The sequence below is a fragment of the Bombyx mori genome, chromosome 6 (assembly GCF_030269925.1).
Source record: "Bombyx mori chromosome 6, ASM3026992v2".
In the NCBI taxonomy this organism is placed as follows: Eukaryota; Metazoa; Arthropoda; class Insecta; order Lepidoptera; family Bombycidae; genus Bombyx; species Bombyx mori.
This window is the reverse complement of record NC_085112.1, coordinates 830,305-856,804: the sequence shown is the minus strand read 5'-3', so window position 1 is coordinate 856,804 and position 26,500 is coordinate 830,305. Positions and strand designations below refer to the sequence as shown.

General features: G+C 39.3%; 3 protein-coding genes across 3 annotated transcripts in view; 1 reads left to right on the top strand and 2 right to left on the bottom strand.

Moving 5' to 3' along the window:
- The window catches only part of LOC101740450 (uncharacterized), a 960,210-nt gene that overhangs the window by 783,374 nt on the left and 150,336 nt on the right, over window positions 1-26,500 (bottom strand). The window lies entirely within an intron of this gene.
- The window catches only part of SPARC (secreted protein, acidic, cysteine-rich (osteonectin)), a 148,179-nt gene that overhangs the window by 63,034 nt on the left and 58,645 nt on the right, over window positions 1-26,500 (bottom strand). The window lies entirely within an intron of this gene.
- Window positions 1,576-26,149, top strand: LOC101742207 (programmed cell death 6-interacting protein). Its single transcript, XM_004926556.5, has 16 exons — window positions 1,576-2,190; window positions 3,469-3,587; window positions 4,260-4,387; window positions 5,088-5,241; window positions 11,290-11,414; window positions 12,581-12,682; window positions 13,348-13,567; window positions 14,687-14,810; window positions 15,316-15,496; window positions 15,703-15,897; window positions 17,150-17,266; window positions 19,509-19,724; window positions 21,305-21,451; window positions 22,261-22,416; window positions 22,874-22,964; window positions 23,680-26,149. The coding sequence occupies exons 1-16, from the start codon at window positions 1,991-1,993 to the stop codon at window positions 23,880-23,882; spliced, it is 2,478 nt and encodes an 825-aa protein (XP_004926613.2). The 5' UTR covers window positions 1,576-1,990; the 3' UTR covers window positions 23,883-26,149.

Sequence of the window (26,500 nt, the reverse complement as noted above, 5' to 3'; positions counted from 1 at the left end):
CTCTTTAGTAAAAAGGAAAGATTAAAAATATCAGAATTAAGAATGATTCACGCTATACCGTGTCGCGACCGGAGAATGCCCCGGCCGGGGCACGGCCAAACATTATGGTATACTTTTTGCATAAAGTGATTCATGATGCCTAACCGTGGCTCGGCGTTGAAATGTCGGTGGATATTGTTTCCCGGCTCCGGCACGGTCCGGCCCCGACACGTTCTAGCATGAACATATGTACCCAGGGGCCCGCAGAGCAGTCAACGCCAAATCTTAGTGAGGTGAGCAGCTCAACAGCAAAATGGACGATGAGAAAACTTCCTCTCGTCTTTTATTAATTATTTGTAAAGTAAAGCAAATTCTCCTTCTGCTTCTCGCTTTCTCCAGGTTGGATGTACACCCCATCTTCTTTTAGTAGTTTCGCTTCGGTTTTCCAATACTTCATCATCGATGGCAATTGCAATCGCTGCCAATTCAAATTGTGAAAATTGCTTATTACTTATACGTCAACTCTATCGACAGATGAAATCACTAGCTGACCAAAACCACATAACACAGACACGGCCGTGCAAAGAATACACCCAAACAGCCCGGTGTAACATGAATGAGTGGCCCGGCGGGTGCACGGTGAACGTGCCCCGACCGAGGCCCGGTCCGGTCGCGACACGATGTAGCGTGAATCATCCTTTACAGTCATAGATCATACACTCAATATTTAGGATCACAGTCTGCCTGACTATTAATAAGAAAATAAAAATGACCTGGAACTCATAGATTCTTATGCTCAAACTCAACTAGCTATTCTACACCACTACTACTCTTTAATATTGATCGATAGCTTGCAAAGAGTGGCTGGCAAGGACGAGGAGAGCCGAAGAACGCGCTCACAGGTGTAAATTGGGCTAGGCCTATGTTCAGCAGTGAACGATTGCGTATGACTGTACTATGACTCTGCCTGACTGTTCGTATTTGCAAAGTTTTATTTTTTTGGCTTTGATATTATAGCCTAGACACACGATTAGGCCATTTATTATGTTTTTATTATATTATTTATTAACTATTTTTCGTGTATCTCAGGAATGTGGACAAGATAGGACTATTATAACAAATTACATTATTATTTTAGCAACGTTTCGGTCACTGAACAGTGCTGCACTGAACAACACTGCACAATTGTCTATTGTACTTATGTATGATAGGGATTATTTAAATTCATATTATGGTAAATATGGTAGTTTAGACAATTGTTGTTTTTTGTATTGTAGGTTATCAATTATGTGTAATTTTCAGATGCCTGATGAAGGTCTAATAAAAGACCGAAACGTTGCTAAAATAATAATGTAATTTGTTATAATAGTCCTATCTTGTCCACATTCCTGAGATACACGAAAAATATTTTATAATAATTATGGACGACAATATTGATAATAATTATTTATTAACACCACAAAGTACATTATGGCACCTAATTTGATGCAGGAGGTCGAACTCCCAATAATAATAAAAAGTTGTACGACACGGAAAACCCGGCAGATGTAAAAATTTAAGCTGATGGTAGAATTTATGATTAATTAAAGTCATTTATGTGGAGTAAAAAAAGTAAAACAAGTTCAAAATGTAACAAATTTTTTAAAGTAAATACAAAACGTGTGTACTAGTGGTGAATGCGTTAAGGGATACAAATAATAAGGTATATGTATTTCACAGCTCACACAAATAAGCAACGGAGTGTCTAGTATGCCCATGCCACGGAGAAGAGAATAGTGGCATAGAGGAGGCACAATGGACAACAACCAGGAAAGTAGTCCACTCAGGCGGACTGCGGTTCAAGTGGCCAACGACCGCGGGGCACGCTTAGTTTAACGAGATCTTTCTAGTTTCTGTGATTCTACATTTTCTGTCAGCTGTCAATGTCGTGACTGAGTGTGAAGTTAACTGGATATGTCAAGAACAGTTTTTAAACGTCATTCCCGTAAATTCCTATTCGTCTGTCGAAGAAATGGCTGAATTGTTGTTTGTGCCGTTTAAAAAGTCTTCGGACGTTGATATTGTTAAACCTTTGAAGAATTTAATACAATCTACTTACAACAGTGCCGAGAACACAGAAGATTATACCGATGCCTTAAATGAACTGAGCCGGTTGCGTACCAACGCAGTTTGGAAAGTCTTCGAGAAAACCTCTCTTGACACTATTTACAGGTACCAGTATTTGTAATACATGACTCATTCGTGATTAATCTATTACTAACATCTTAAAAAAATGTCTCGATAATGTATTAAAGCAATTTGAAGGAACAAGCAAATTGTATATGGTTGGTGATCTCATTGTTCTCTAGGCGAACAATCAACAAAACGTTTATTTTGTACTTACGATTACGCTCTAAATATATATTGTTAATACCGCCATCGTGATTGCAAATGCTGATAAAATTAAACAGTAGGTATTTTAATATTAATAATGTGTTCTTATATACCTACACAAAAAGTTTCAATTTAGTTATCCACTATTTGAATTTTTTAACTTTTTCCTTCCTCGTGTACTTCAAAAGGTGTTACCAAAATAGCGAAACATCAACATCATTAAAACATGTAAAACATCTGCATCACACGAAATACTATGTATATAAAATCACAAAAGTAGATGAAAAGTATTTCTCTCTAAACTGTAAATGCCAGTTCACAAAATACAAACCAATGAAAAGAAGAAAAAAAAAGGATTTCAATAAGATATCTATATCACAATCCATTATAAATGTCCATAAATTGATATTCTCAGCATTTAAGGGAAAACAAATAGGAAATAAATCACAGAATTCAAATAATAATTATAAGATTATGAATGACAAATCAAATGTAAGAATAAATAACATTACATATTTATATTTACTACTACTGTAATGATTAAAACTTTTTAATATAATGAAATAAAACTTTCTTATTTTTTATAGACTGGTTGTGGTATGGGCTACCATTCTGAAATTCTGGCTTTTTCACATGCCTATTTCATATATTTTAATATATAAGGATACTAAGAAAACATGAATTACCCTTAGACAAAAACTGTGAATAGCTAAAAGCCAATTAATAGACTAGAGGTAGATAAAGTGTTAAGATTCCATTGGTTACAAACTATTATTGACTAACTTAAAATGCACACATTAACGTTTGATAAGTAGGCTAATTTTACAATAGAACAGAAATAGTACTGTTTGAGTATGGTATGATGAAATAACACTTGTCTGCTTTTTTTCCCTTACCTATTCGCTGATAGCGCGGGAAGCTATTTCAGCTATGCGCAGACAGCTGGTGAGCTCACGGGCTCAACCGAAATAAAATAATTTGCTAACACTAGCAAGACCAGTGCTTTGTAGAATCTATCACCGAATTGTAATTGTGACCCACTGAGAACAACTGGTCAGAAACTCAGCAGGTAAAGTCTGCTTGAGTAGCTGTAACAGTAAACTATTTTATTTTCAGTTACTATGATCAACTGGTGGCCCTTGAGAGCAAGATTCCTCCTCAAGAAGTTCAAATTCCATTCAAATGGAAGGATGCATTTGACAAGGGTTCTATCTTTGGAGGCAGGATGAGTCTCAGTAAGTTAGCATTTATATGCCAATTTAAGTAGAAGATCTAATGACCAAATGCTGATGTCACATAAGAAATTCCAACCGGCCAAACTACTACACGCATGTAGAGACACTTCAAGCCTCCTTGAAGTAGGAAATTTTGTGCTGGAAAATTCAGTTCGCACCTTTAGAATTTAAGTGGTCTAACTAAAAAAATTAAGAAAATGGGTTTTATACTTTGACATATAAATAGGTATTTTATCAGTTTATAAAATTAAATTTTAGTTAGAAAAGGACAAAGTACACTTTTTGTCACTTTTAAATGAGGTGCATACCTTAAACATTGAGGTATGAGGCACTTGAAGGCTTAAAGTATTCAAATAAAAACTGAAACATTACAATTCTTCAATTACATTTTGGCATTTACAAAAAAACATGAATTTTGAATTAAGCCACTTCAATTCTAAGCCACTGCAACCTTGTCAAAACCACAACAACAAAGTGTGGTGTAGTCAGGTAACTAGGTTGAAACTGAAGAAGGGGAATTAAAACATAACCAGTTGCTATTCACTAAAGTAAAAGTAGTACTATTCAATGTATTAAACTCACATTGATGTACCTGTTTTGTGATAGTTACATCAAAACATACAAATATTAAAGTACAACTTAAAAATATTTCATTATTTAAATTTCCAACAGCAATCAGTTCATTGGAATATGAAAGAATGTGCATCTTATTCAACATAGCAGCTATGCAGAGCATGATTGCAGCTCAGGAACCTCTCGACACTGAGGATTCACTCAAGCTAGCTGCCAAATATTTTCAGGTAAAAAGTTTTTTTTTTTTTCTTTTTTATTGCCCTTGTAGGCAGACGAGCATACGGCCCACCTGATGGTGAGTGGTTACCGTCGCCCATGGACTTCAGCAATGCCAGGGGCAGAGCCAAGCCGCTGCCTACCGTAATGATACAGACAAATACAATTGTAATAATCAAACAAGCAGTGCTGTATCACCTACCTGACCCGATAGGTTGGATCTGATCCAGTAGGGTATCCCCCCTACCCACTTAAACACAAGTTTCTTAGGCGGGGACCAAAATCTCGATCAGCAGTCAATGGAGTTATGTTAGTAGAAGTTTTGGAAGCCGACATAATGAAATTTGGATCTCTAAATTTGATTTCCCAATGCAAAAAGAAATTTTGTGAAATAATGAAATTGCTTAGGGATAAACATGCTAGAGGCATAGCGTGTAATATTTTGAGATTTACTTTATTGAAAGAAAATGTCATAGAATTGTAGTAGTAATAAAACAAAGCTTGACGAAACATAAATAAATAAGTCTATGAAGAATTTCATTCTGTTGATTAACTTGATGATTTAAGTAAATAAGTTGTTCATTTTAACAAATGTTTTGATTTAACGGTTAGGTTAGAAGGCTGTAATAAATAAATAAATGGACTGTGTATCTATTGAAAATTGAAAATTTAATTTAAAATTATTATTGAAAATTTTAATTAAAATTACAGCAATCAGCTGGCATCTTTGTATACCTGAAGGCGAACATCATGATGGCAGTGCACCAGGAAACCACACCAGATTTGAACCCTGAAACGCTGGATGCATTGGCCAAACTAATGCTCGCACAGGCACAGGAGGTTATCGCCCATAAATGCATCAGAGGTTTGTCATATTTCAATAATAACTTAAGTGAAGTTCTTCAATGCCTGCTTAAGTTCAACAATTTTTTTTTTGGAACGAAGTTCCTTATGGGATGATGCGGAGGGGGGAAGATTTTTATAAGTAATGCACACAGTGTACGACATAACTTTGTAATAACGTACAAATTAGTAATGCACACAGTGTATGATTTATCTTTGTAATAACGTAAAAAAAAATAACATTATTTTTTTATCATTCATTGACCACGATCTCAGAGAGTTCGTTTGCGCAATACACTAACTTTATGCAAACAACCGTGAATGAAGTGTACCACAATAAGTTCGCACGTTACTGAATGATCGTGCGTTTTGCGAAACCTCCAGTTTTATTTTCTTTATACCTCGAATAGAACTTTAAATTAATATTTTTATAATAAGGAACTTCGTTCCTATCCGGTGTCCCAAGACACCACACATAATTTTTTTTTATTTTTTATAAAAATGAATGTTTGTATATTTGTTCTTAATTACTTTTCTAAACCATTCATCTGATAACTCGATCGAGTTTCACTAGCAATACTATAAAACTACAATGAGCTACTACAATATTGATGACAATGTAAAAAGTAAGCAAAGTTACAATAGCGTTTGTCTGTTCAGTAATGGTACAAAACCTACACAACTGATTTTAATTGAATGTTTCTGTTTGAAAGTATGTGATCAGAGAGAAAAAACGATATAAAAATGATCTAGTTGCAAAACCAAAGAAGAATAAATGTTTGTAGTATTTACGTGACAGTGATTATGATTTTCGGTCACCTGACAAAAACGTTTTTTTAAGGGATTTTATGACCTGGTAGCTAAGACCTTTAAGTCATGTCTTATTTTAATTTATATTCTTATTTTTATGAAAAATGATAATATGGAGTGAAATGAAATGAAGATGAATAATTTGAGAAATTAATCAAGTGGAATGAAATTAAATGAAATGAGATGATACGGGATGAAATATAATCTTAGTAAAACAGTGGTCATTTACTAATATTTTTTCAGTAGACTTTTTGGAGAATCCCTAGAAGTTACGTCCAGCGGCTTTGTTTCATTTTCCCACATTTGTGCACTTTCACAGATACTAAACAGTCAATAAACCACCGTTATTACACATTGATGTGCCTTTGGAAAACATACAGCATTGTATTATGAAGAAGCAGTGTGTACTTAGCTTAAATTCCTTGTCTATGTCCAACCATAGACAGTCAATTTAGTTCCATCTTTAGCCGCTAGGTGCTGCCAGCAAGTATAAAGGAAGCGCAGCCATCTTTGATCTTCATAGCGTTGTGTACTTTCGTACTGTGAAGTCGCAAATCCACAAATATTTATTCGACTTCTTATTAATTGCAAAAAATATTTATTTTGTGTTTCTATGAGTGTTATTTTGCAATCATTACGAGTGTTATTTACCAATCCTATCATCGGACGCCATGAATCACGCGTCATCTGTTGGAGGTGATGTGAGTCAAGCTCCATAATTTCCGAGAGGGAAAACGTCCAGGCGAGACGCGATGGAGACGCCTCGCGTTCGAACAGCTCGTCAAGCGAAAAAGAACAAAAGGAGTCTCTGCGTAAGAAACGACGGGATTCAAAGGTAACGGTCGATCTTCGAATCGGCTCGTTATCCCACCAGGTCAGTGACGTTGTAAATCTAATAATGCATCAACTGTGTGTAACAATTGAATGTAACGAAAATTGTTGTAAACAAATTGATCTCGTCAATACGGAAATTTTGACAAAAACACAACAGATTTAAACTAATAATCTTTGTAACATAATTACTGAAAACTTTGGCAAATCGTCGTACAAGTTATCCGTAAAAGCGTCTTAAATTGTATGCGGAAAAAAGGGCCGTATGGATAAAAATAAGACGTCAAAGTTTAATTTCCGTGATCTCTAACAAAGTATCCTGTTGCCAACGCACCACTCATTGAGGAATTTTTGTTTGATAATACTAAATTGAAATCTATTCAGTCCCTCGGAGGGCTACAATCCTATTTGTCACAACCTCGTACAAAAGGCAAGCCAAACATTATAAACAATTATAGTCTGTAACATCTGGCACAATCCAGAGGGGGCAATTGAAGACACCGACGGGAGGCACTGAGTGCCACCAAAATTGTAATAATTTGTAAACCATGTATGATTACCAAATACCGTAAAAAAAAAAGAAAATTGCTTTTTCTGCGGAAGAAAAGCGACGGATCAATGCGTCCAATTTTCGATTTTCGAGAGTTGAACAAGGTCGTAAAGATAAGACACCTAACTGTTTTCGGACACCTAGGTACCAAACTTTCTCCACCCAGGGGACTGGATGATAAAATTGAACATTTCTCAGGAGTATTTTTCTAGTATCGGTCGCAAAATTTCGTCGATACTTCTTGAGGATCAGTATCAAGGTACCACTATCAGTACCTTCAGGTAGGAATCGGTACCTTCTTATGAGTTAGTATGAAATGACATGCCTACCCTTCGGTCTGGCTTCAGAGCCACACCTTTTTGCTTCTATAACATGCGGGTCGCAGAGACCTTGCGTGCAAAGGGAACTCGAGTGCTAGTGTCTACTAGACGACTTCCTTTTGGTCGACCAAGACAAATCCAAGTTGAAACTTCAGGCTGCAGAAGCTGTGAAGCTTTTGGATTAACCTTTTTTGCTTCCATAACATGCTGGGTCGCAGAGACCTTGCGTGCAAAGGGAACTCGAGTGCTAGTGTCTACTAGACGACTTCCTTTTGGTCGACCAAGACAAATCCAAGTTGAAACTTCAGGCTGCAGAAGCCGTGAAGATTTTGGATTATCTGGGCTGGCATGTCAATTTCCATTATGTAGGGTGCTCGGTCGCTCGGTCGCGGAGACATTGCGTGCAAAGTAGACTGCTAGCTTACCTACACGACTTGATCTTGTTTCACCAAAACAAATAAACGTTTTTGTTCCCATAGCATGCTCGGTCGTGGAGACCTTGCGTACATAGGGAAGTCAAATGTTAACGTACCTACGCGACTTTCTCTTAGTCCTTGAAGACAAATACACCTTTTTGCTTCCATAGCATGCTCGGTCGCGGAGACATTGCGTGCAAAGTCGAAGTGCTAGCTTACCTACACGACTTGATCTTGTTTCACCAAGACAAATAAACTTTTTTGCTCCCATAGCATGCTCGGTCGCGAAGACCTTACGTACATAGGGAAGTCAAATGTTATCCTACCTACGCGACTTTCTCTTGGTCCATGAAGACAAATACACCTTTTTTGCTTGCATAGCGTGCTCAGTCACGGAAACATTGCGTGCAAAGGGATGTTGAGTGTTATCCCACCTACGCAAGTCCCTCATGGTCCATCAAAAGAAGTCCAAGTTGAGTCTTCAGGCCACATAAGCTGTGAAGCTCTTTGATTATTTGGGCTGCCAAGTCAGCCTTACAAAAAATCAATTAGTACACTGGTTCAAGAGATAACATGGCTAGGGATTCGATGAAAAATTGCGAGAAATAAAGTGGCCACTCAACAACATTCTAGCTCAAACTCTGACGGAATTACATCACTCTATGTTAACTTGCAATTTTCTTGCGAAGTTTCAAGAAAAAAACACCCCCGTAAAAAACAGGCCATCCTGCACACATAACAATTAAATGCAGTGCTGATGCGGAGCCACATGTCAGACATTGCCGATACACAAAACCAACCATTTCCTGGCAACGGAAGCTTCGGACATGTGTACGGGTTACAAATGCAGTGCTGACGCGGAGCCACATGTCAAACATTGCAGAGACACAAAACCAACCATTTCCTGGCAACGGAAGCTTCGGATATGGGTAGGGGTTACAATCAGACAAAATATTAACGTCCTGTCTATGGTCAGCTCAACAACTGAAACGGCTCAACCACAAAAGAGCTATTTGCAATGGTAGTGACAATCAAAATGAATCTGAAAGTATTTCACTAGCGGTTGACTTTTCGATTTTTTAAACTAAGCGATAAGTTCAAGATAACTGTCAGCTTATCTCTCGGGGAGATACAACATCGTAGCCGATAGGCTATCACGAGGAAATCAACCTGCGAAATGGCACTTTTTACAACAAGTGACCACAAAAGTTTTTCGAAAGTGGGGTCATCCGGATATAAACCCATTCGCCGACCAAGATTGGATACCTTCAGCAGACCGTAGAGGATGCAACTAGCATGGAGAATTCCTCCTCTCAACCTTTTCCCCAGAGTACTGACTCACTTCAACAGTGTCTAGGGAACCTACCTGGTAGTGTTTCCAGACTGAGCGAAAGCATTTGGAATTCCAAGCCCTCAGATCCCGAACGCTAGATAACTCGCACGAAATCCAAAACCTGCCTCCTCCACAGGGTAAACATTAACCCTGAAAGCTTAGAAACGGGGGGGGGGGGGGGGGGAGGTTGTACAAATAATAGACTGGTCTACACACGAGAAGATTTATTGAAAATTAGCTGGTGTCAATCCACTTTGCCAGCATACTTACCAGCAACTAGAAGATGGTGCATATGGTGCTACAGTTTTAAAATTGATCCTAAGTCTGCAGATGTTGCCAAATTCTTTTTTCCTTTCCAAAAAGAAAATTTTGCCTGTAAAACAATCCTTCTGCATAAAGCAGCGCTGTCGACTTTCTGCGGACAACATACATGTAGGACAGCAAACATTCTCAAGCTCTCTAATAAAAATTGCTATTCTAAAAAAGCCATCGGAATAACTAAACAAAATTCAACTACTTATTACAACTTTACTAAGTATAGTCCCATTCACATGAGATCCGAGAATAGTTCTAAATTGGTTTTCTTCAAACCCAGCCACCAGATCACGCCTCAAGGTTGCTTGAAGGACACTAACAACCATGTTGCTGGCTACTGGACGCAGAGTTAATAACCTTACTTTGCTCAACATTTCTAAAGACAGTTTCTTTGATAACAGAGAAAAACATCTTTCTGATACCAGTCTTTGGGTCTAAAATTTAAATCTATTTTCGTCAATAATCTGCATAAGTGCTTTCTAAACATGAAACTAAAGACATGCCCAGTAAGATTCGTAAGGACTTTTTTCTAACTATGTGTGTTGTCACAAAAGCGGCATACCGTACTGTAATTGGAAACTGGTCTTCGTTCAACCTTACGAGGTAGTGGCATCAACCCATCTCTAAGAAGTTGTAGATCAGCAGTAGCCTCTGAGATGGATTGATAATGAACCAATGGACGAAATACTTTCTAGAGGCAATTGCAAATCATCCAAACGTTTACAATAATTATTGCCGAATAATAGAGCTTCCTAAAGATCCTCAAGATTCTTTTTTTCAAAACATTTACTCATCATTTACTCATGTTGTATATACATCATTTATATAATTTATACATTTTCTTGTATATGCAAGATAAAATGTTTATTACAAACTTATAAATATTTTTTAATTATTGAATTAACATGAAAGTTAACAGCTGTGTTTTTTCGATTTAATAATTATATAAATTATGAACATTATCATTGCGCTTCATAATTTTAATATAGCTTACCTATTTCATCATAGCGTTGTGCTTAATAATTTCACCAGCAGATAACAAACACGTCTTCATAATACAATGCTGTATGTTTTCCAAAGGCACATCAATATTACGGTTTTACATAACAATAAAACCGATATTATGTGCCGAGAAGGAAAACATACAGCATTGCAGGAAGTTCTTCCTGGTGAAGACTATGAAGATCAAAGATGGCTGCGCTTCCTTTATACTTGCTGGCAGCACCTAGCGGCTAAAGATGGAACTAAATTGACTGTCTATGGTTGGACATAGACAAGGAATTTAAGCTAAGTACACACTGCTTCTTCATAATACAATGCTGTATGTTTTCCTTCTCGGCACATAATATCGGTTTTATTGTTATGTAAAACCGTAATATTTAAACCTGAAGAAACACTAAATAGACAAAATAAAACAAATCACACTACTTCACTCCTCGCGTTCCCGCCAAAAAGTCCCGTGGAAAACATAATAATATTATGTATTGTGGTACAGATGAGATGAAGGAGAGCATGGTGGCAAAGGTGTGCGCGCAGTGCGAGGAGCTGTACGTGGACGCGCTGCGGGCCATGCTCAAGGAGAACCCCAAGTCGCTCTGGGAAAAGGACTGGGTACCAAATGTGAGTACTGTCGGCTTTATTACACATTCCTTTGGACACACGCGGCTGTCGGAGCCCGCGTGACAATCCGATAGTTTCTTTGCATTACCTTTAGTTGACCGGTAAGGAACCCACAGACACGGTGTAGGTACCACCGCCCTGCCTATTTCTGCCGTGAAGCAGTAATGCGTTTCGGGGTGAAGGGTGGGCCAGCCGTTCTAGCTATACTTGAGACCTTTGAACTTATATCTCAAGGTGGGTGGCACATTTACATTGTGGATGTCTATGGGCTCCAGTAACCATTTAACACCAGGTGGGCTATGAGCTCGTTCACTCATCTAAGCAATTAAAAAAAAGGCAGTAATGAATGCCTTAAGCTCTATGTCTGCCAATTAAAGAAATTTTAAATCGCTCAGACCATCACCTAGTAACAAATTAGTTTGTGATTGTCAATTATAAGCAACAACAATTCTACGCCAAGAATGCGCTGGATAGTGGACAACTTGTGCTCAAAGAGTGAGAGGGAGCCGATTGTCGGATTAGGGGAGTGTTATATTGAATGGAAGGATGGACACTTGCAATACGGTTAAGACTTCGATATCAACTTCGAAGGTCCCAAGTAATCTATAAACTTCCCTGACCTTGAGCCAATTGAGACTAGAAACATTACAAATTTTCACGAGCCCACAAACTTCATATGCACGACCCGGCTCCACAGTGCGATTACTGTACTCTTTACCGTTGCTGGTGGAAGGAAGGGGGGCGATTTCGGACGGTTATTGCTGTCATGGAGATCTTGCCGGGAGAGATTTCTTCAAAGGTGGTGGTGGTGGAGTTTCGATTTTTGTTTAGCATTATTGTGGTTCTTGATTATTCTAAGGCTTGCTGGTACAGTGATTTTTTCTTCTGACTGATTCTCCTTATATACTAAATTACATAATATTATATTTCCTTCTCAATTAAAGATTTTTGCAAATGTTTTTATACATTTAATTTTGTTTTTATTGCATGTTTCAAGTTTATATAATTTACAAATTAAATGTCTATTTTAATTGTTCTATATGAAATATCACAGTTTAGTTAATGCACTATAGTATAATTTTCATTATGTATCGTTTTAATTTTGTCCTGTACGTTACTTGAATAAAAACTTCCTCACTCATGGTACGGATGACTCTGTTTGTCAGGTTCAAGCGAAGCAGATGGCGTTCCGCGGCCTGGCGCAGTACTACCAGAGCCTGGTGTGCCGCGCCAACAAGGCCGTGGGCGAGGAGATCGCCAGACTACAAGTACGTACGGGGTCACTAAGGACTTCCACTGTGATGGAAAAGCTCGCTTAATATTCATCTTTAATATACGAGTTCTGTTCCCGTTGAGTAAATACCAACATTCTGCCTATTGCTTTGTGGAAAATTTGGGATGTGGGACAGCACACTATTTTACCGGTGGTAGGATGTTTTGTGAGTCCGCACGGGTAGGTACCACCAGCTTGTACTCAAGGTGGGTGGCGGCATTCATGTTGTAGATGTCTATGGGCTCCGCTAACCACTTAACACCAGGTGGGCCGTGAGCTCGATCACCCATCTATGCAAAAAAAAGAAGTTAATAAAGCCCGATGTGCTCTATACAATGTACACCCGGTGTCATGTCTCAAGTTGTATGTGGTACTAACTTAGTCTATGGGCTTACCCACAGACACAGCCCACTGAGTTTCTCGCCGGATCTTTTCAGTGGGTCGAGTTTCCGATCCGGTGGTAGATTCTGCGAAGCACTGCTCTTGCTAGGGCCAGTATTATCACCACTCCGGTTTGAGCCCCGTGAGCTCACCTACACGTTAGGGTGAAGCTGAAATAGCCTCTCAAGGCTATCAGCATAGGTAGGAAAAAAAAGAAATATGGGCTATAACTAAGAAATTTGTAATAATCTTTCGCTAATCCTGAAACGAATTGACCAGTTCGCAGTAGATCAGCTGAAGGGTGCCCAGTCGCGGCTGTCGCCCAGCTACCTGCAGGAGCAGGCGTCGAAGGCAGCGCGCAACCTTCAAGAGGCGATGAAGGACAACGACTTCATCTACCACGAGCGCATCCCGGACCTCAAGCAGCTGGAGCTCATCTCCAAGGCGGCCATCGCTAAACCTTTGCCTCCACAAGAGAAGTGGGGCTCGGGGGGGAAAGGTCAGTTCACTTCGAATTGCATTTGAAGTTAGTTAAAACAAGTTGTGTGGTTATGAGTATTCTAAAAATATATCAAGTCGTGTGCTAAATTAGACCTTAAACGGTAATCCAAAAGCTGTTATTCAATATAATATTCTGCGTAACAGTGGTCAAATAAAAATATACATCTTCTTCTCGTCCCGAACCCACTCTGTGGTGTCGCTGCAGCCCGCACTCTTTTTCTGTTTAATAATTATGAATATACTAGCTGTACCCGTCCGCTTCGCTGGACATTTAAAATTAACATTATTATTCACCCCCACAAAGATTCTCATCATTAACGCCCCCGCAACTGGAGTAGGGAGTCCAACACTCATATAAATATTAGTATATCCATTAAGTAGATGTATTTTCTACATGGATAGAAAGTTTCAAGTCAATTGGATGCATGGTTCAGTAGTTATAACGGAACATCTGTAAAAACCACTGTAGACTTATATATTAGTATAGATTGTTTATTATTATTATTACGTGACTAATAATTCAAAGACCCCGGCTGTTCTGCTGTTAAGTAAACATGTTAGGCTAGAGCTGTATTCTATACTAATATTATAAAGAGGAAAGATTTGTTTGTTTGTTTGTTTCGAATAGGCTCCGGAACTACTGGACCGCTTTGAAAAATTATTTTTCCATTAGAAGGCGACATTGTCCCTGATGAACATAGCCTACTTTTTTTAAAATTTTTTTTTTTTGTTTCATGTGTTTTTTAATGTTTCCGAAGCGAAACGAGGGCGGGTCGCTAGTACTTTAATATAATGAATAATAGTTAATCGTGAGATTGGTCAAGTTTGTTGTACTGGAGTGTCCACGCACCAGCGATATAGAGCCGAAGCATGACTTTTTTTTTACCTGGTGTTAAGTAGTTACTGGAGCCCATAGACATCTACAACGTAAATGCGCCACCCACCTTGAAATATAAGTTGTAAGGTCTCAGTATAGTTACAACCGCTTACCCGTGCGGACTCACAAGAGGTCCTACCACCAGTAAATGATTTGCTGAAGATGCCCGTCGAATGAATGTTGATTCGTTGAGTACCGGAGCTCGTGCGTGCGGTGTAAGAGCGTGGACTGTGTGTCCAGATCTGTTCGCTGGGCTGGTCCCGCTGGCGGTGCACCACGCGGCGGCGGCCAGCAGCGCGCGCCGCGCCGAGCTGGTCTCCGCCGAGGTCGCCAAGCTGCGGGACGCCACGCAGCTGCTCAACAGGTACCAGCCACCGCTCTCATACATTACAGCTAACTATTAATTCGAATAGCCGGCTATATGTATATAAGTACGTATTTAAAAGAGATATTTCTTTGACTATACCAACTCATTTTATTGTTCATTCGTCATTATGTCGATTTCTATTACTAAGTGACTAGATTGCCTTGGAGGGGGTTATAGAAGTTGCAATGTTGAACTCTAAATAAAGAGCTAATTTGGAGTAAGACACTGGTCACCGTTCTCGTCGAACCCGTCGCTTGCGACGAAGGGCTCGACAAGTAAATTAACCCTCAGACACAGCTTATTGAGTTTCTTACCGGATCTTCTCAGTGGGTCGCGTTTCCGATCCGGCGGTAGATTCGTGTTAGCAACGTCGTCATGTTTGAGCCCCGTGAGCTCGCCTACCAGTTAAGGTTACACTGAAATAGCCCCTCAAGGCTCCCTTTCAGCTAAGGTAGGAAAAAAAAATGACGTGGCGTAACGAAACGTGGCGTGTGGTGTGCAGCATCCTGGCGTCGCTGAACCTGCCGGCGTGCATCGAGTCGTGCGACGAGGAGGGCTCGCTGCCGGAGTCCATCCGCAGCAAGGCGCGCGCCGTGCGGGACGCGGGCGGCCTGCAAGAGCTGCAGCGCCTCATGGCCGAGCTGCCGGACCTGCTGCAGAGGAACAAGGACATCCTCGACGAGGTGAGGCAGCCACTGTAGATGTCTATGGGCTCCAGTAAGTGTGGCGGGTAGCCATCACAGAACACAAGATATGTGACAGATGCCCGAGTCTCGCTTACGACATTTTCAAGATAAGTTTGCATAACGGCTTGGCTCTGTCCCTGGCATTGCTGAAGTCCAAAAAAAACTTATACGAAAGCGGTTTAATGGCGTGCGTGTATCGACAGGCGGAGCGCATGCTGCGGGAGGAGGCGGAGGCGGACGCGGCGCTGCGGCAACAGTTCGGGGCCCGCTGGACGCGCACGCCCTCCGCCGCGCTCACCGAGGCCTTCCGCGCCAACGCGGACAAGTACCGGCAGATCATCGACAACGCCGTGCGCGCCGACAACATCGTGCAGCAGAAGTACCAGCAGCACAAGGACGTAGGTAGCCCCTGGAGCGCCCCTGGAGCGCCCTCGACAATCGGATTGATGCTTCGGGAACGCATACCAGACAACAAACAAATTATATCACATAGAAACGTTTAAAATCTCAACACGTTGAGTGCTATATAGGATACCGGTGCCCTACGTGGCACACTCAAGTAATTATTTAGATTTTTCGATCTTCTGACTAAGACGCCGAAACGTCTAGTAGACTTTAGGAAAGTATTCGAAAATACTGATACTGAGAATGAATTTATTTGTAGAGACCTAAAATTCTAAAACATATTAAAAACAATAAAAGCAAAATTAAGCAATCCAAGCCCTTAGTAATAGAGTGCGACATAATTACTTGAGTGTGCCGCGTAGGGCACCGGTGACCTACACGACAGTAAACGTGTTAATACAGTGTCCGAACATTAAAACATCGTGTCGAAAAGTTAACTTACACCGCCATCTCTGTTAGAAACTTATAAAGCTCGTAGATAATAAAAACCCATTGCCATAAATATTAAACAAATAATTTGCAATAAAAAAGTTTCGACTCTAAATTGAGTTATCTATGTCTCTATCTCTCAAGTCGAGTCCAACCACACACTGTGTGGGAAGTTTCATTAAAATTGGTTCACTGGTTCAGAAGTTCATCGCGAACAAAGGTCGTGGCGTGATGTTTTCATATGACTAATTTTTTTTTTAAATTTATTTATTGACAATTCCCGTAAAGGCTTTTGGACTTGATCAGCTTTTTTAATATTGACTAACTGACCCGACAGTCTTCGTAGTGCCTCAATCTATGAATCAAAGACCTAAACTTTGGTATAAAATAAATTTTAAACAAACAAAAGTTTGTTTAAAATTTATTATTATATTATATTATTTATTATATATATGTTTGTTCCTTTTGGAATCCGTGCGACGGGGGGCACATCAAAGGAAATACAAAATAGTTATTTTTATTTAATTCCGAGCATTTTCATATTTATCTACCTTTTAAACCTACTCTGGATTTCCATAAATAATTCAAGACCCAAAATTAACTAAATCGGTCCAGCCGTTTTCGAGTTTTAGCCAGACTAACGAACAGCAAACCATTTTTATATATATTTTATATAGCTTATTTTTACAAAAGTTTAAGTTTTATTTATCGATTGAGGCACTACGAAGTCTGCCGGGTCAGCTAGTATATAATAAACGGTTGTTTGTTTGTCACATTATTAGTGACGTTTGTGACGTGCTCGTTTGAACTCCGCAGAACATAGCGCTGCTGAGCGGCAGCGAGGGCGACATCACGGCGGGGGTGCCCTCCGCGCCCGCCGCCGGGCCCGCCGACACGCGCGCACTCTCCACGCTGCGAGGTCTCATGGAGGAGGTAAGGCGAAGCAACCCCCGCGCTGTAAACTGCGTGAAACCTCCTCTCATATTCTTAAAACAACACTGGGTTGTGAGATAAACGAGACTGGTGGCAGGACGTGTAACCACATGGGTAGGTACCACGGAATAGATAAATAAGGTTGGAAAGGCCTTTGCTCTAATTTTGTATTAGAACCAGTGTCGCCGCTTCATCCCCACTATTTTAATTTCTACACATACACACACTGTGATTACAAGTATTTCGCACACAACAACAACACCCACACATAAATCTCAGGACAGATATTCGTTCGCAAACTAGCACAAAACACCTGTAGGCATACACACTCAGACACGCAAAAAGGCAATAAAAATGTTCATACACGCTAGTGCTTGATAAAATCGATATTCTTTATCGATAAATTATCTGATGAATGAATGGAGAAAATGAAACATGAAATAAATATTGAAAAAAAAAACTATTTTACTTTTATTAATTACAAATAGTCACTGTCGCTGGAATAAAACGTATTTGTTAAGCAGTTGGCGCTTGCTATTAACTGCGAATGAATTTTTCAAAACTAAGTGTATTCTGATTTTTTTTATGATAAAATCATTTTCAGTAAAATGTTTAAAGCAAATAGTACTCGTCTTTGTCTCCAGTTTCCTCTACCTGTCACGTCAATCCATTGTTCCCTGGCGTTAGGTTCTTTAGGAAACCTAAAATTTTTAATTTACTGCATAAGTCAAATAGCATTTTACTTAGATTTTAATACGTCTTAGACAATATAGTAAATACCCGTAAATTAGAGGTCTACATGTCCCTTTATATTATACCTTCACTTTAATTCAATGATAATAATTCAATAATAATAATACATATTTATTTTACTCAAAATACGTCTCACTAAGAATATACTAGGTATCATTAATTAAATATAAAATAATGCAAAAATTATCCATGTCAAATGTAAATATAGTCGAGAATTCTGTCGATGATTTTACCACATGGTCACCTCACTATCGACAAACTGCACGGCCAATCAGGGCAAAGGCCGAAATTTCAAAGATTGAAGTGTAGAGAACGCAATGCATGTAGTACATTGGAAGCTGACTTGGTCATTGCGTTCATTGGGCGAGTACACATCGCGCAATGTATGCTATTTATAACTTGCTGCAATAATATTGTTAATGTTTGGAATTTCATAATGCTCAGTATATTTTTATGTTTTAGACAAATAATATTGTAATTAAATGGTAATTTCGACTTACCGATCGAAAGATATACCTCCTCGCTCTATACTTGAGGTCTGATTTTTTGTTTTACAAGTTATAATTGCACAACACGGCACTATAAAGCGGAGATCTGTTCGCCAAGTAGTCCGAAGCGCACTAAACGCGGTGAATGAAAGAATCGGTCGAGTTATGTTTGTTCTATCATAACTGTGGCACGCTTGCCCCGCCTACATTACCATTCCAACCTTATTTATCTATTCCGTGGTAGGTACCACCACCCTGCCTATTTCTGCCGCAAAGCAGTGATGCTCGTTGGTTTGAAGGGTGCGGCAGCCGTAACCACTTAACACCAGGTGGGTCGTGAACTCGTCCACCCATCTAAGAAGATAAAAAAACATTTTTTCTTTGAATGTCGTCTTTGTAAACTATTTTTAAATAAATATTAGAGATTTCGCTATAAATATGCTCACGTCTGGAATGCAAACAAAATAAAATTTATTGTAAAAATTTTAAAGTTGAGTTAATCACAAAATATATGACGTCATACATGGCCACTCGTTGCGTCTTTTACTCTTTAGTCTACGTGCAACAGTTGCGTACGGTTCGCTATGTCTAATGTCCCACTTCGATAAAGCGGCACGACACAAGAATCCTCTCGTCGTAATCGCCGAAAACTATATTCTCGATCCTGCGGATCGAATGGTTGCAGATGACGTCGCCCAAAACACGTCATTTCAGATCCTCCCGATCCACTAACGATGCTTTTAGGTACCACAAGCACCGGTCATCGTTCTAACTAACTAACCCACAGACAGCCCACTGAGTTTCTTCTTTTTAGCATCTTTCGTATTATAGCCCCCATGATAATTTTGAAAAGAAAACAATAACTAAAAAATTATTTAAACATCATTTATTCAATAATTAATGTGTTCTATCTCATTCTCTCGCCGGCTGAATCCTATACATTTATGTGTATGTCGAGAGGCGGTCAGTAAAGAGCGACACCGCTCGGGTGTGGTCTCCAGGTGGAGAGGCTGAAGGCGGAGCGGGACAGCATCGAGTGCTCGCTGAAGGACGCGAGCGTGGACCTGCGGGAGCAGTTCCTGGCGGCGCTGAGCGCGGACGGCGCCATCGACGAGCCCGCGCTGTCCGCCGCCGCGCTGGGCCGCGCGCTGGGCCCGCTGCAGGCGCAGCTCGCCGCCTCGCTCGCCGCGCAGGACGACCTCGTGGCGCGCATACAGGTCCCACCCGACAAAAGACTAGCTTTTGTCTGCGATTCCGTGCGCGTGGAATAGTTACTTTGGCATAACGCTAAATTTTACCCTCCACTTTCCCTTCCCACACTCCCTTCATTTACGTAGAAAGTAAAAATATTTTTGAATTATAGAATGTTAAGGAACTAATTAAACCCCTATTTTGAAATTTTGAAACATTATTGGTGCTCCACTTATATTGGTTTTAACGTGATGTTATATAGTAGTAGTAGTATATAGTAGTGCATATAGCCTTCCTCAATAAATGGGCTATCTAACACAGAAAGAATTTTTCAAATCGAACCAGTAGTTCCAAAGATTAGCAAGTTCAAACAAACAAACTTCAGCTTTATAATATTAGTATAGATTTGTAGGAAATTTCTAGTGTAGAAAAAAACCTAACTTATTGTAAGTGTGTACGGATGTGGTAAATGAGTGAAAGAGGCATGTAGCGCTGTGAACAATGAGGGAATATAAAAATAACAAAACCTTATTCAACCACATAGGTAATGAATGAAAGAATGAATGATTTATTTTATTTCATACAACAAGTCCATATGTGTGTGTACATAGTATCATTGAAACATACTTAAAATTAACAAAACCAATCAAATAAAAAAGATTTATTTTTTATGCATAATTAAAAAAAAAATTACAATCTGCATTTCTTCTGTATATTCTTTATAAGTGTGGGAAATTTCATTCTCCTCCGTCCGCGCAGTTTTCGTAAAAAGGGGTACAAAGTTTTTGCCTCACGTATTAACATATAGATACATCCAATCCTAAATTTAAGTCGTCGTGTACTAAAGAATAAGACGTCCAGTGCATTCGTGTTGAAGCGATGTACCGGTTTTCGAATCCCGCCGGCGGGTACCAATTTTTGTAATGAAATTAGTACTTAACAAATGTTCACGTTTGACTTCCACGGTGAACGGATAAAACATCGTGTAATAAAAATCAAACCCGCAAAATTATAATTTGCGTGAAGCCGTTGTTACTGTTAAATCTGAGACCTTAGAACTCATGTCCCGAGGTGGGTGGCGGCACTTACATTGTAGATGTCTATGGGCTCCGATAACCACTTCACACCCGGTGGGCCGTGAGCTCGTTACCCATCTAAGCAATAAAAAAAAGGTGGTGACTTGGACCTCGTGTCTCAAACTACCTGGTGCCATTCCCGTTATAATATTTTAATACGATTTGATTAGCTTCAGACGTATGTATGTTAGTATTTAACGGAATCTTTGAACATGATTTTGACATCTTCAAAACGTCGGATTAACTCGAAATTTGGTAAACATACTAAAAAAAAATAAAAAAAATTGAAATTCAATTAAAAAATGTTAAATAAATAATAATTTAAAAAACTAAGAAAATACGCTTTTATAGAAATTCCAACTAAAAAAAGAAAATGAATTTTAATAAATTTTAATTAAAAATAGTGTAAGAAAAAATGATTTTATTGTAAAAAAAGCGTTATCTAAGGTAACCTCTTTATGTCTAGTTAACCGTGAGCTGGTTCACATTGTAACATTCAACAGAGGACATAACAGTAATGGTCCCCGCAGAAAGCCCACGGCAGCCTGGAGTCTGGCGGGGGGGGCGCGGGCGGGAGGGACGCGGTGCTGGGCCGCCTGGCCGCTGCCTACGACGCCTTCCAGGACCTCACCGGCAACCTCAGGGAGGGGGTCAAGTTCTACAACGACCTCACGCAGGTACACGGTTGTGTCCACAACCCGCTCACAGTAATGTATATGCATTAGGTTTGACAAAAGAAGCTAGCACATAAAACGTAAAAGTACATATAGAGTGGTGAAAAGCATAAGCAACATTTTTGCAACTTCACCGGAGAGACATTTAAAGTTTAAAATTTGAATCATCATCATCATCATCATCAGCCTTTATCTGCCCGCTGCTGGACATAGGCCTTCCCCAATGCTTTCCACATAATGCAGCCCTCCGCCTTCCGCATCCAACGACTTCCCGCCGTGCGCACTAAGTCGTCAGTCCACCTGGTTGGAGGACGCCCCACGCTCCTGGTACCCATCCGTGGCCTCCATTCGAAAATTTTCCTCCCCCACCTGGCGTCGCTGGCTCGACAGATGTGACCGGCCCATTGCCACTTCAGCCTGCTAACTTTGCGAGCTATGTCGTCGACTTTGGTTCTCCGTCGAATTTCTTCGTTCCGGATTTTGTCCCTTAGAGAGATACCGAGCATCATTTGTAATAAATAAAACTTTGAATAAAATATTGTATCAAAAAATTCTTCTTCAGCTATTTGAACTTAATTGAAGTTCAATTAAAACAGATCGAACTGTAGATACTGATACCAAATAAAACGCATATTTAATTATAAAGATAAATGTCGCGTAAACCCTTTTACCCCTCGATATGATATTATAAGTATTTTGGTTCAGTCATAGAGATGTACTAAGTGACGGGACACACGGGCACAGCCACCCGACAACTGTTCGTTAATACATGTTGCGTTCCTTCCCAACGAGCCGTGTGTTTCCGCTTGCAGCTGCTGGTCGCCTTCCAAAACAAAGTATCGGACTTCTGTTTCGCTCGTAAGACTGAGAAGGAGGAGCTCCTCAAGGACCTCACCCAGGAGGCCTCCCGCCCCGCGACCAGGCCCGCCCCGAGCCCGCCGCAACACCACACCGACGCCGTGGCCGAGGTAAACAGAGTATTCTAACTACAGCTAAGACGATTTCAACCTTACTGAATCTGTTTCTCACGTAGCACCGACAGATGGCGCGTTAGTCGATAGTTTTACATATAACGAATACTTCAGTTTTTTTTATTGCTTAGGTGAGTGGACCAGCTCACAACCCACCTGGTGTTAAGTGGTTACTGGAGCCCATAGACATCCACAACGTAAATGCGCCACACACCTTTAGATATAAGTTCTAAGGGTCTCAGTATAGTTACAACGGCTGCCCCGCCCTTCAAACCGAAACGCATACTGTTTAACGGCAGAAATAGGCAGGGCTGTGGTATCACAAGAGCTCCTACCACCAGTAATAATAATAGTAAGTAATAGTAGTAATAAAAAACCTCGCCGGATTCGACTTGAATATGAGCTTCTAATTTTGCAATTCGATAGAATAAATTAATTTTTATATAACTTGTAGCCGTCGGTCGTGAAAAAGGAGGCTCCACCTCGCCCTCCCCCCCCGGCCGCCGCGCAGCCCGCCGCCCTGCCCTACCCGTCGCAGCCGCAAGGTACGTACGGAGCAACGTCCAGCCGCCATCGCCCGACACATGTCTTGTCGGATCCCCCAGATCCACTCTCGATGCTTTTAGGTCCCTCAAGCAGCGGTCACCGTCCTAGAACTAACCAATAGACATAGCCCACTGAGTTTCTCGCCGGATCTTCTTAATGGGTCGCGATTTCGAGCCGGTGGTAGATTCTGCGAAGCACTGCTCTCGCTAGGACTAGTGTTACCAAATTCTCTCAGGTTGAATGCAAAAACTTTAGAAGTGTTCTCCAACTTTAAACTGCTTTAAAAGAATGGCGAAGGAACATAACTTATCTGCTTAGTGTTGTTTGTCTGTATCATTTATCATTTCCATACTGTTGATTTAATATGTGTACGTATTTATATTGGTATATAAATCAAATATTTATATATTTCATATGATATGTAAACGGTATATATCTATTTATTGTATGTATATATTTTCTATAATAATGTATTGTCTATAGTACACGCGACATACTTACTATATTTTTATATTTTCCAGAATTTCTGTAAATTAAACGGTTGTCTGTAAGAGATCGCTTTTAGCGATAACACTACTTATTGTACAAACGTATCTGCTGTTTGACTGTTTTTGAATCTAAATTGTGTGGTGTGCAATAAAGTGTATTCTGTCTCTCTCTCTCTCTCTCTCTCTCTGGATCTGATTAACCGAGCCAGTGCATTGACCTCCGCAGGGATGCCGCTGCCGTACGGCGCGCCCGCGGCCCCGTACCCGTACTACGCGCCCGTGCCCGCCATGTACAACCCGTACGCCACGCTGCCCTACCCGCACCACGCGCGCATGCCGCAGCAGCAGTACCAGCCCTACCAGTACCCGCCGCCGCAGCAGCCCTACCAGGCGCCGCCGCCCGGGTACAACCCCTACCCGCAGCAGTAGGCCCCACCCCCTCAACGCAACACAACATATGTTCATTCATATAAATATTATACATTTGAAGACGTGATGTTGAATGGTCATCAAAGCTCGTGGACATCAGCAAACGATCCAAAGAAAGTCATCCAAAAATGTTCGTGCGAGTTCAGAGAGCACACTACATCCCTGCGGCCCCGCGGAGCAGTCACGTGACCGTCGCCCGATCAGACGGCTAATTGTAACTCGTATTACTGTCCAATTCAAAAGCAAATTAAAGAAGATACATTTAAAAAAACATACCCCAAACAAATTACGGAATATACGTTCACAGCTGGTTTGACTGCATAAATACATGATAAAACATTATAGCTTTTTATAAAACCATTATCGCTGGCATGAAACCAGACTTCATTGTATAAATTTAATGTGTTATAAATTTAGAATAGAGTATATTTTTGGATTATGTTACAACAAAAGCATGAAGGGTTGTCTGTAGTATTATTACAATCATTTGGTATACATACAGTAACCGAAGCATTTAGTTCCACGCTTATATCAGTCAATTAACTATGTATAATTAGTGGCAGTGACGTCACAAAAATAAATCGACAATAATGAACTTTTTTTTGTAACCGTAACTCCATCAGTTCAGATTAAAATTCAAAGATTAATCTTGATGCCTGTTGTCATGACAACAAATTTACTGCACTTATAATAAAAAATTAAGGTTATGAGAATTAAATCAAATAACTCCCTTTTGGCCCCAAATTTGAAAATGACCCAGATGACGCGTGTCACTTTTAATTGCGTGCAATACGCGTAGAGAATAAATTATTTTAATCCTGTTTTTAAGGATGTGGAGATTTTTTTTGGTAGGAGAATGTTCTGTCTCGCTCTCGCAAAGCACCTTTTTAAAGAAGTAATTGTTACACGTGAAAGTTGACGTCATTATATATGAATTTCTTGATTTTGTTCCGTTCATTAATAGACCGCATTCGTGGTTGATTTTATTAATTTATTATAAGGAAATGAAATATATCAACACTGATATTAGAGTCTTCCCTATCCAAGAAAGCAAAAACCACAATTATATCATCAAACTCGCATAATCTATGAAGAATCTTTTATGTTTTATGAAATTAATTCTTTTGTATTGAATATTTATAAGTCCTTTTTATTATGTTATAGTCGCATGTAGTTTCATCATAATAATATAATTTGCATTTTAAAATTGAAATATTTTATTATTTAATCAGTATAATGGGAAATTAATGGTTTCAATTATTTCGCTTTAAAAGATTTATTGTTATTTTAACAAGCAATCAGTCAGGGTTTTGGAGGGTACTAAATAAAAAAGGATTATGAAAGAGGCAATAAATTCAAAACATCAGTGCAGTACAATATTCTTATTCTCAAAAGTTATATGAAAAGCGAACTAATATTTATGTATAATGTAGACAAAGATGAGTTTAAAAAAAGCAATATATTTATCGCGCATAATAAACATTTATTTAACAGGCAAAGGAATCTAATAATAAATGGCCACGAATATCGATTTCTTGATTTATACAAATATGTAGTTCTGTGACGATTAACCGTCATTTGTTGTTCTCGTCTTAACGCAAAAATGTAGATTCTTGTGCTAATAATCTGTGCGGCTAAACAATCGAAACATACATACAGAGTAAAACATGATCCTTAAAACGTGTGTTCTCTAAAAGATTCGAACCTAAGAAAACTCTCAGCTCGTTCGCACCAATTATTTGTTAGTTCGAGACAAGATCGCAATTTGAAGCAAGCTTACAAAAGAAGTAGGTAATGAAAGTCTTTGAGATTTTTTAAACTATCGGAGAGTAATGTTTCAGCCTTTCGGAGACTATAGTTTTCGTTCCTTTGAAAAAGTTATATATTTTTAATAAAATCATAATAATAATTGGTCGATTTGAAATCGAATTAAAAATCGATTCTTGTTTATGGAAATGAAGCGTTGTGATAATCAGAATATGATTTGCAGAAACCTCCTAATGGGTATTTGGTACATCATTTTTATTCGCAATCAAATAAAAATATACGCTTATCTTTATTTCATGACCACATAATCTTATTACATAATATTTACATTATTTTAAAATATAATGATTTAATAGTTACAAAAGGTCTGTAGTAGGAGTTAGTTTATTTGCATTCGTGCCTATCTCGTATTGAATTTAATTATATAAATAATATTTATAGTTTTCCATTCATTCATTGTATTTGAATGTTTTTTTTAAATAAAATGTAACGTTCGTAAATTTTGTTTTATTATTCGACCCCTCATTCTGTTTTTCCATGAGTGTAGTAGTATGTAGTATTTTAGTTTTTATTGAAAATTAAGTTTATAGATTGTCGGGACCCGACTGGTGTTAAGTGGTTAACGATGCACAGCCTGGATGATGATACCATCACTATGATGTTTTCTGACCACTTGGACATGTCTTTCAAATGGAATTTGAAGTTCTGTATGGGCTTACTCTAGCCACTTCAGTTCAGAAGCTATAGAACCTATGGTTACCATTTATTAAGCTAGCATGTATAATTAAGGTCGCGGTAACTTTTAATGCGATTAACTTTAGTTACCGCGCTTTTAACCGTGGTTCTGTAAA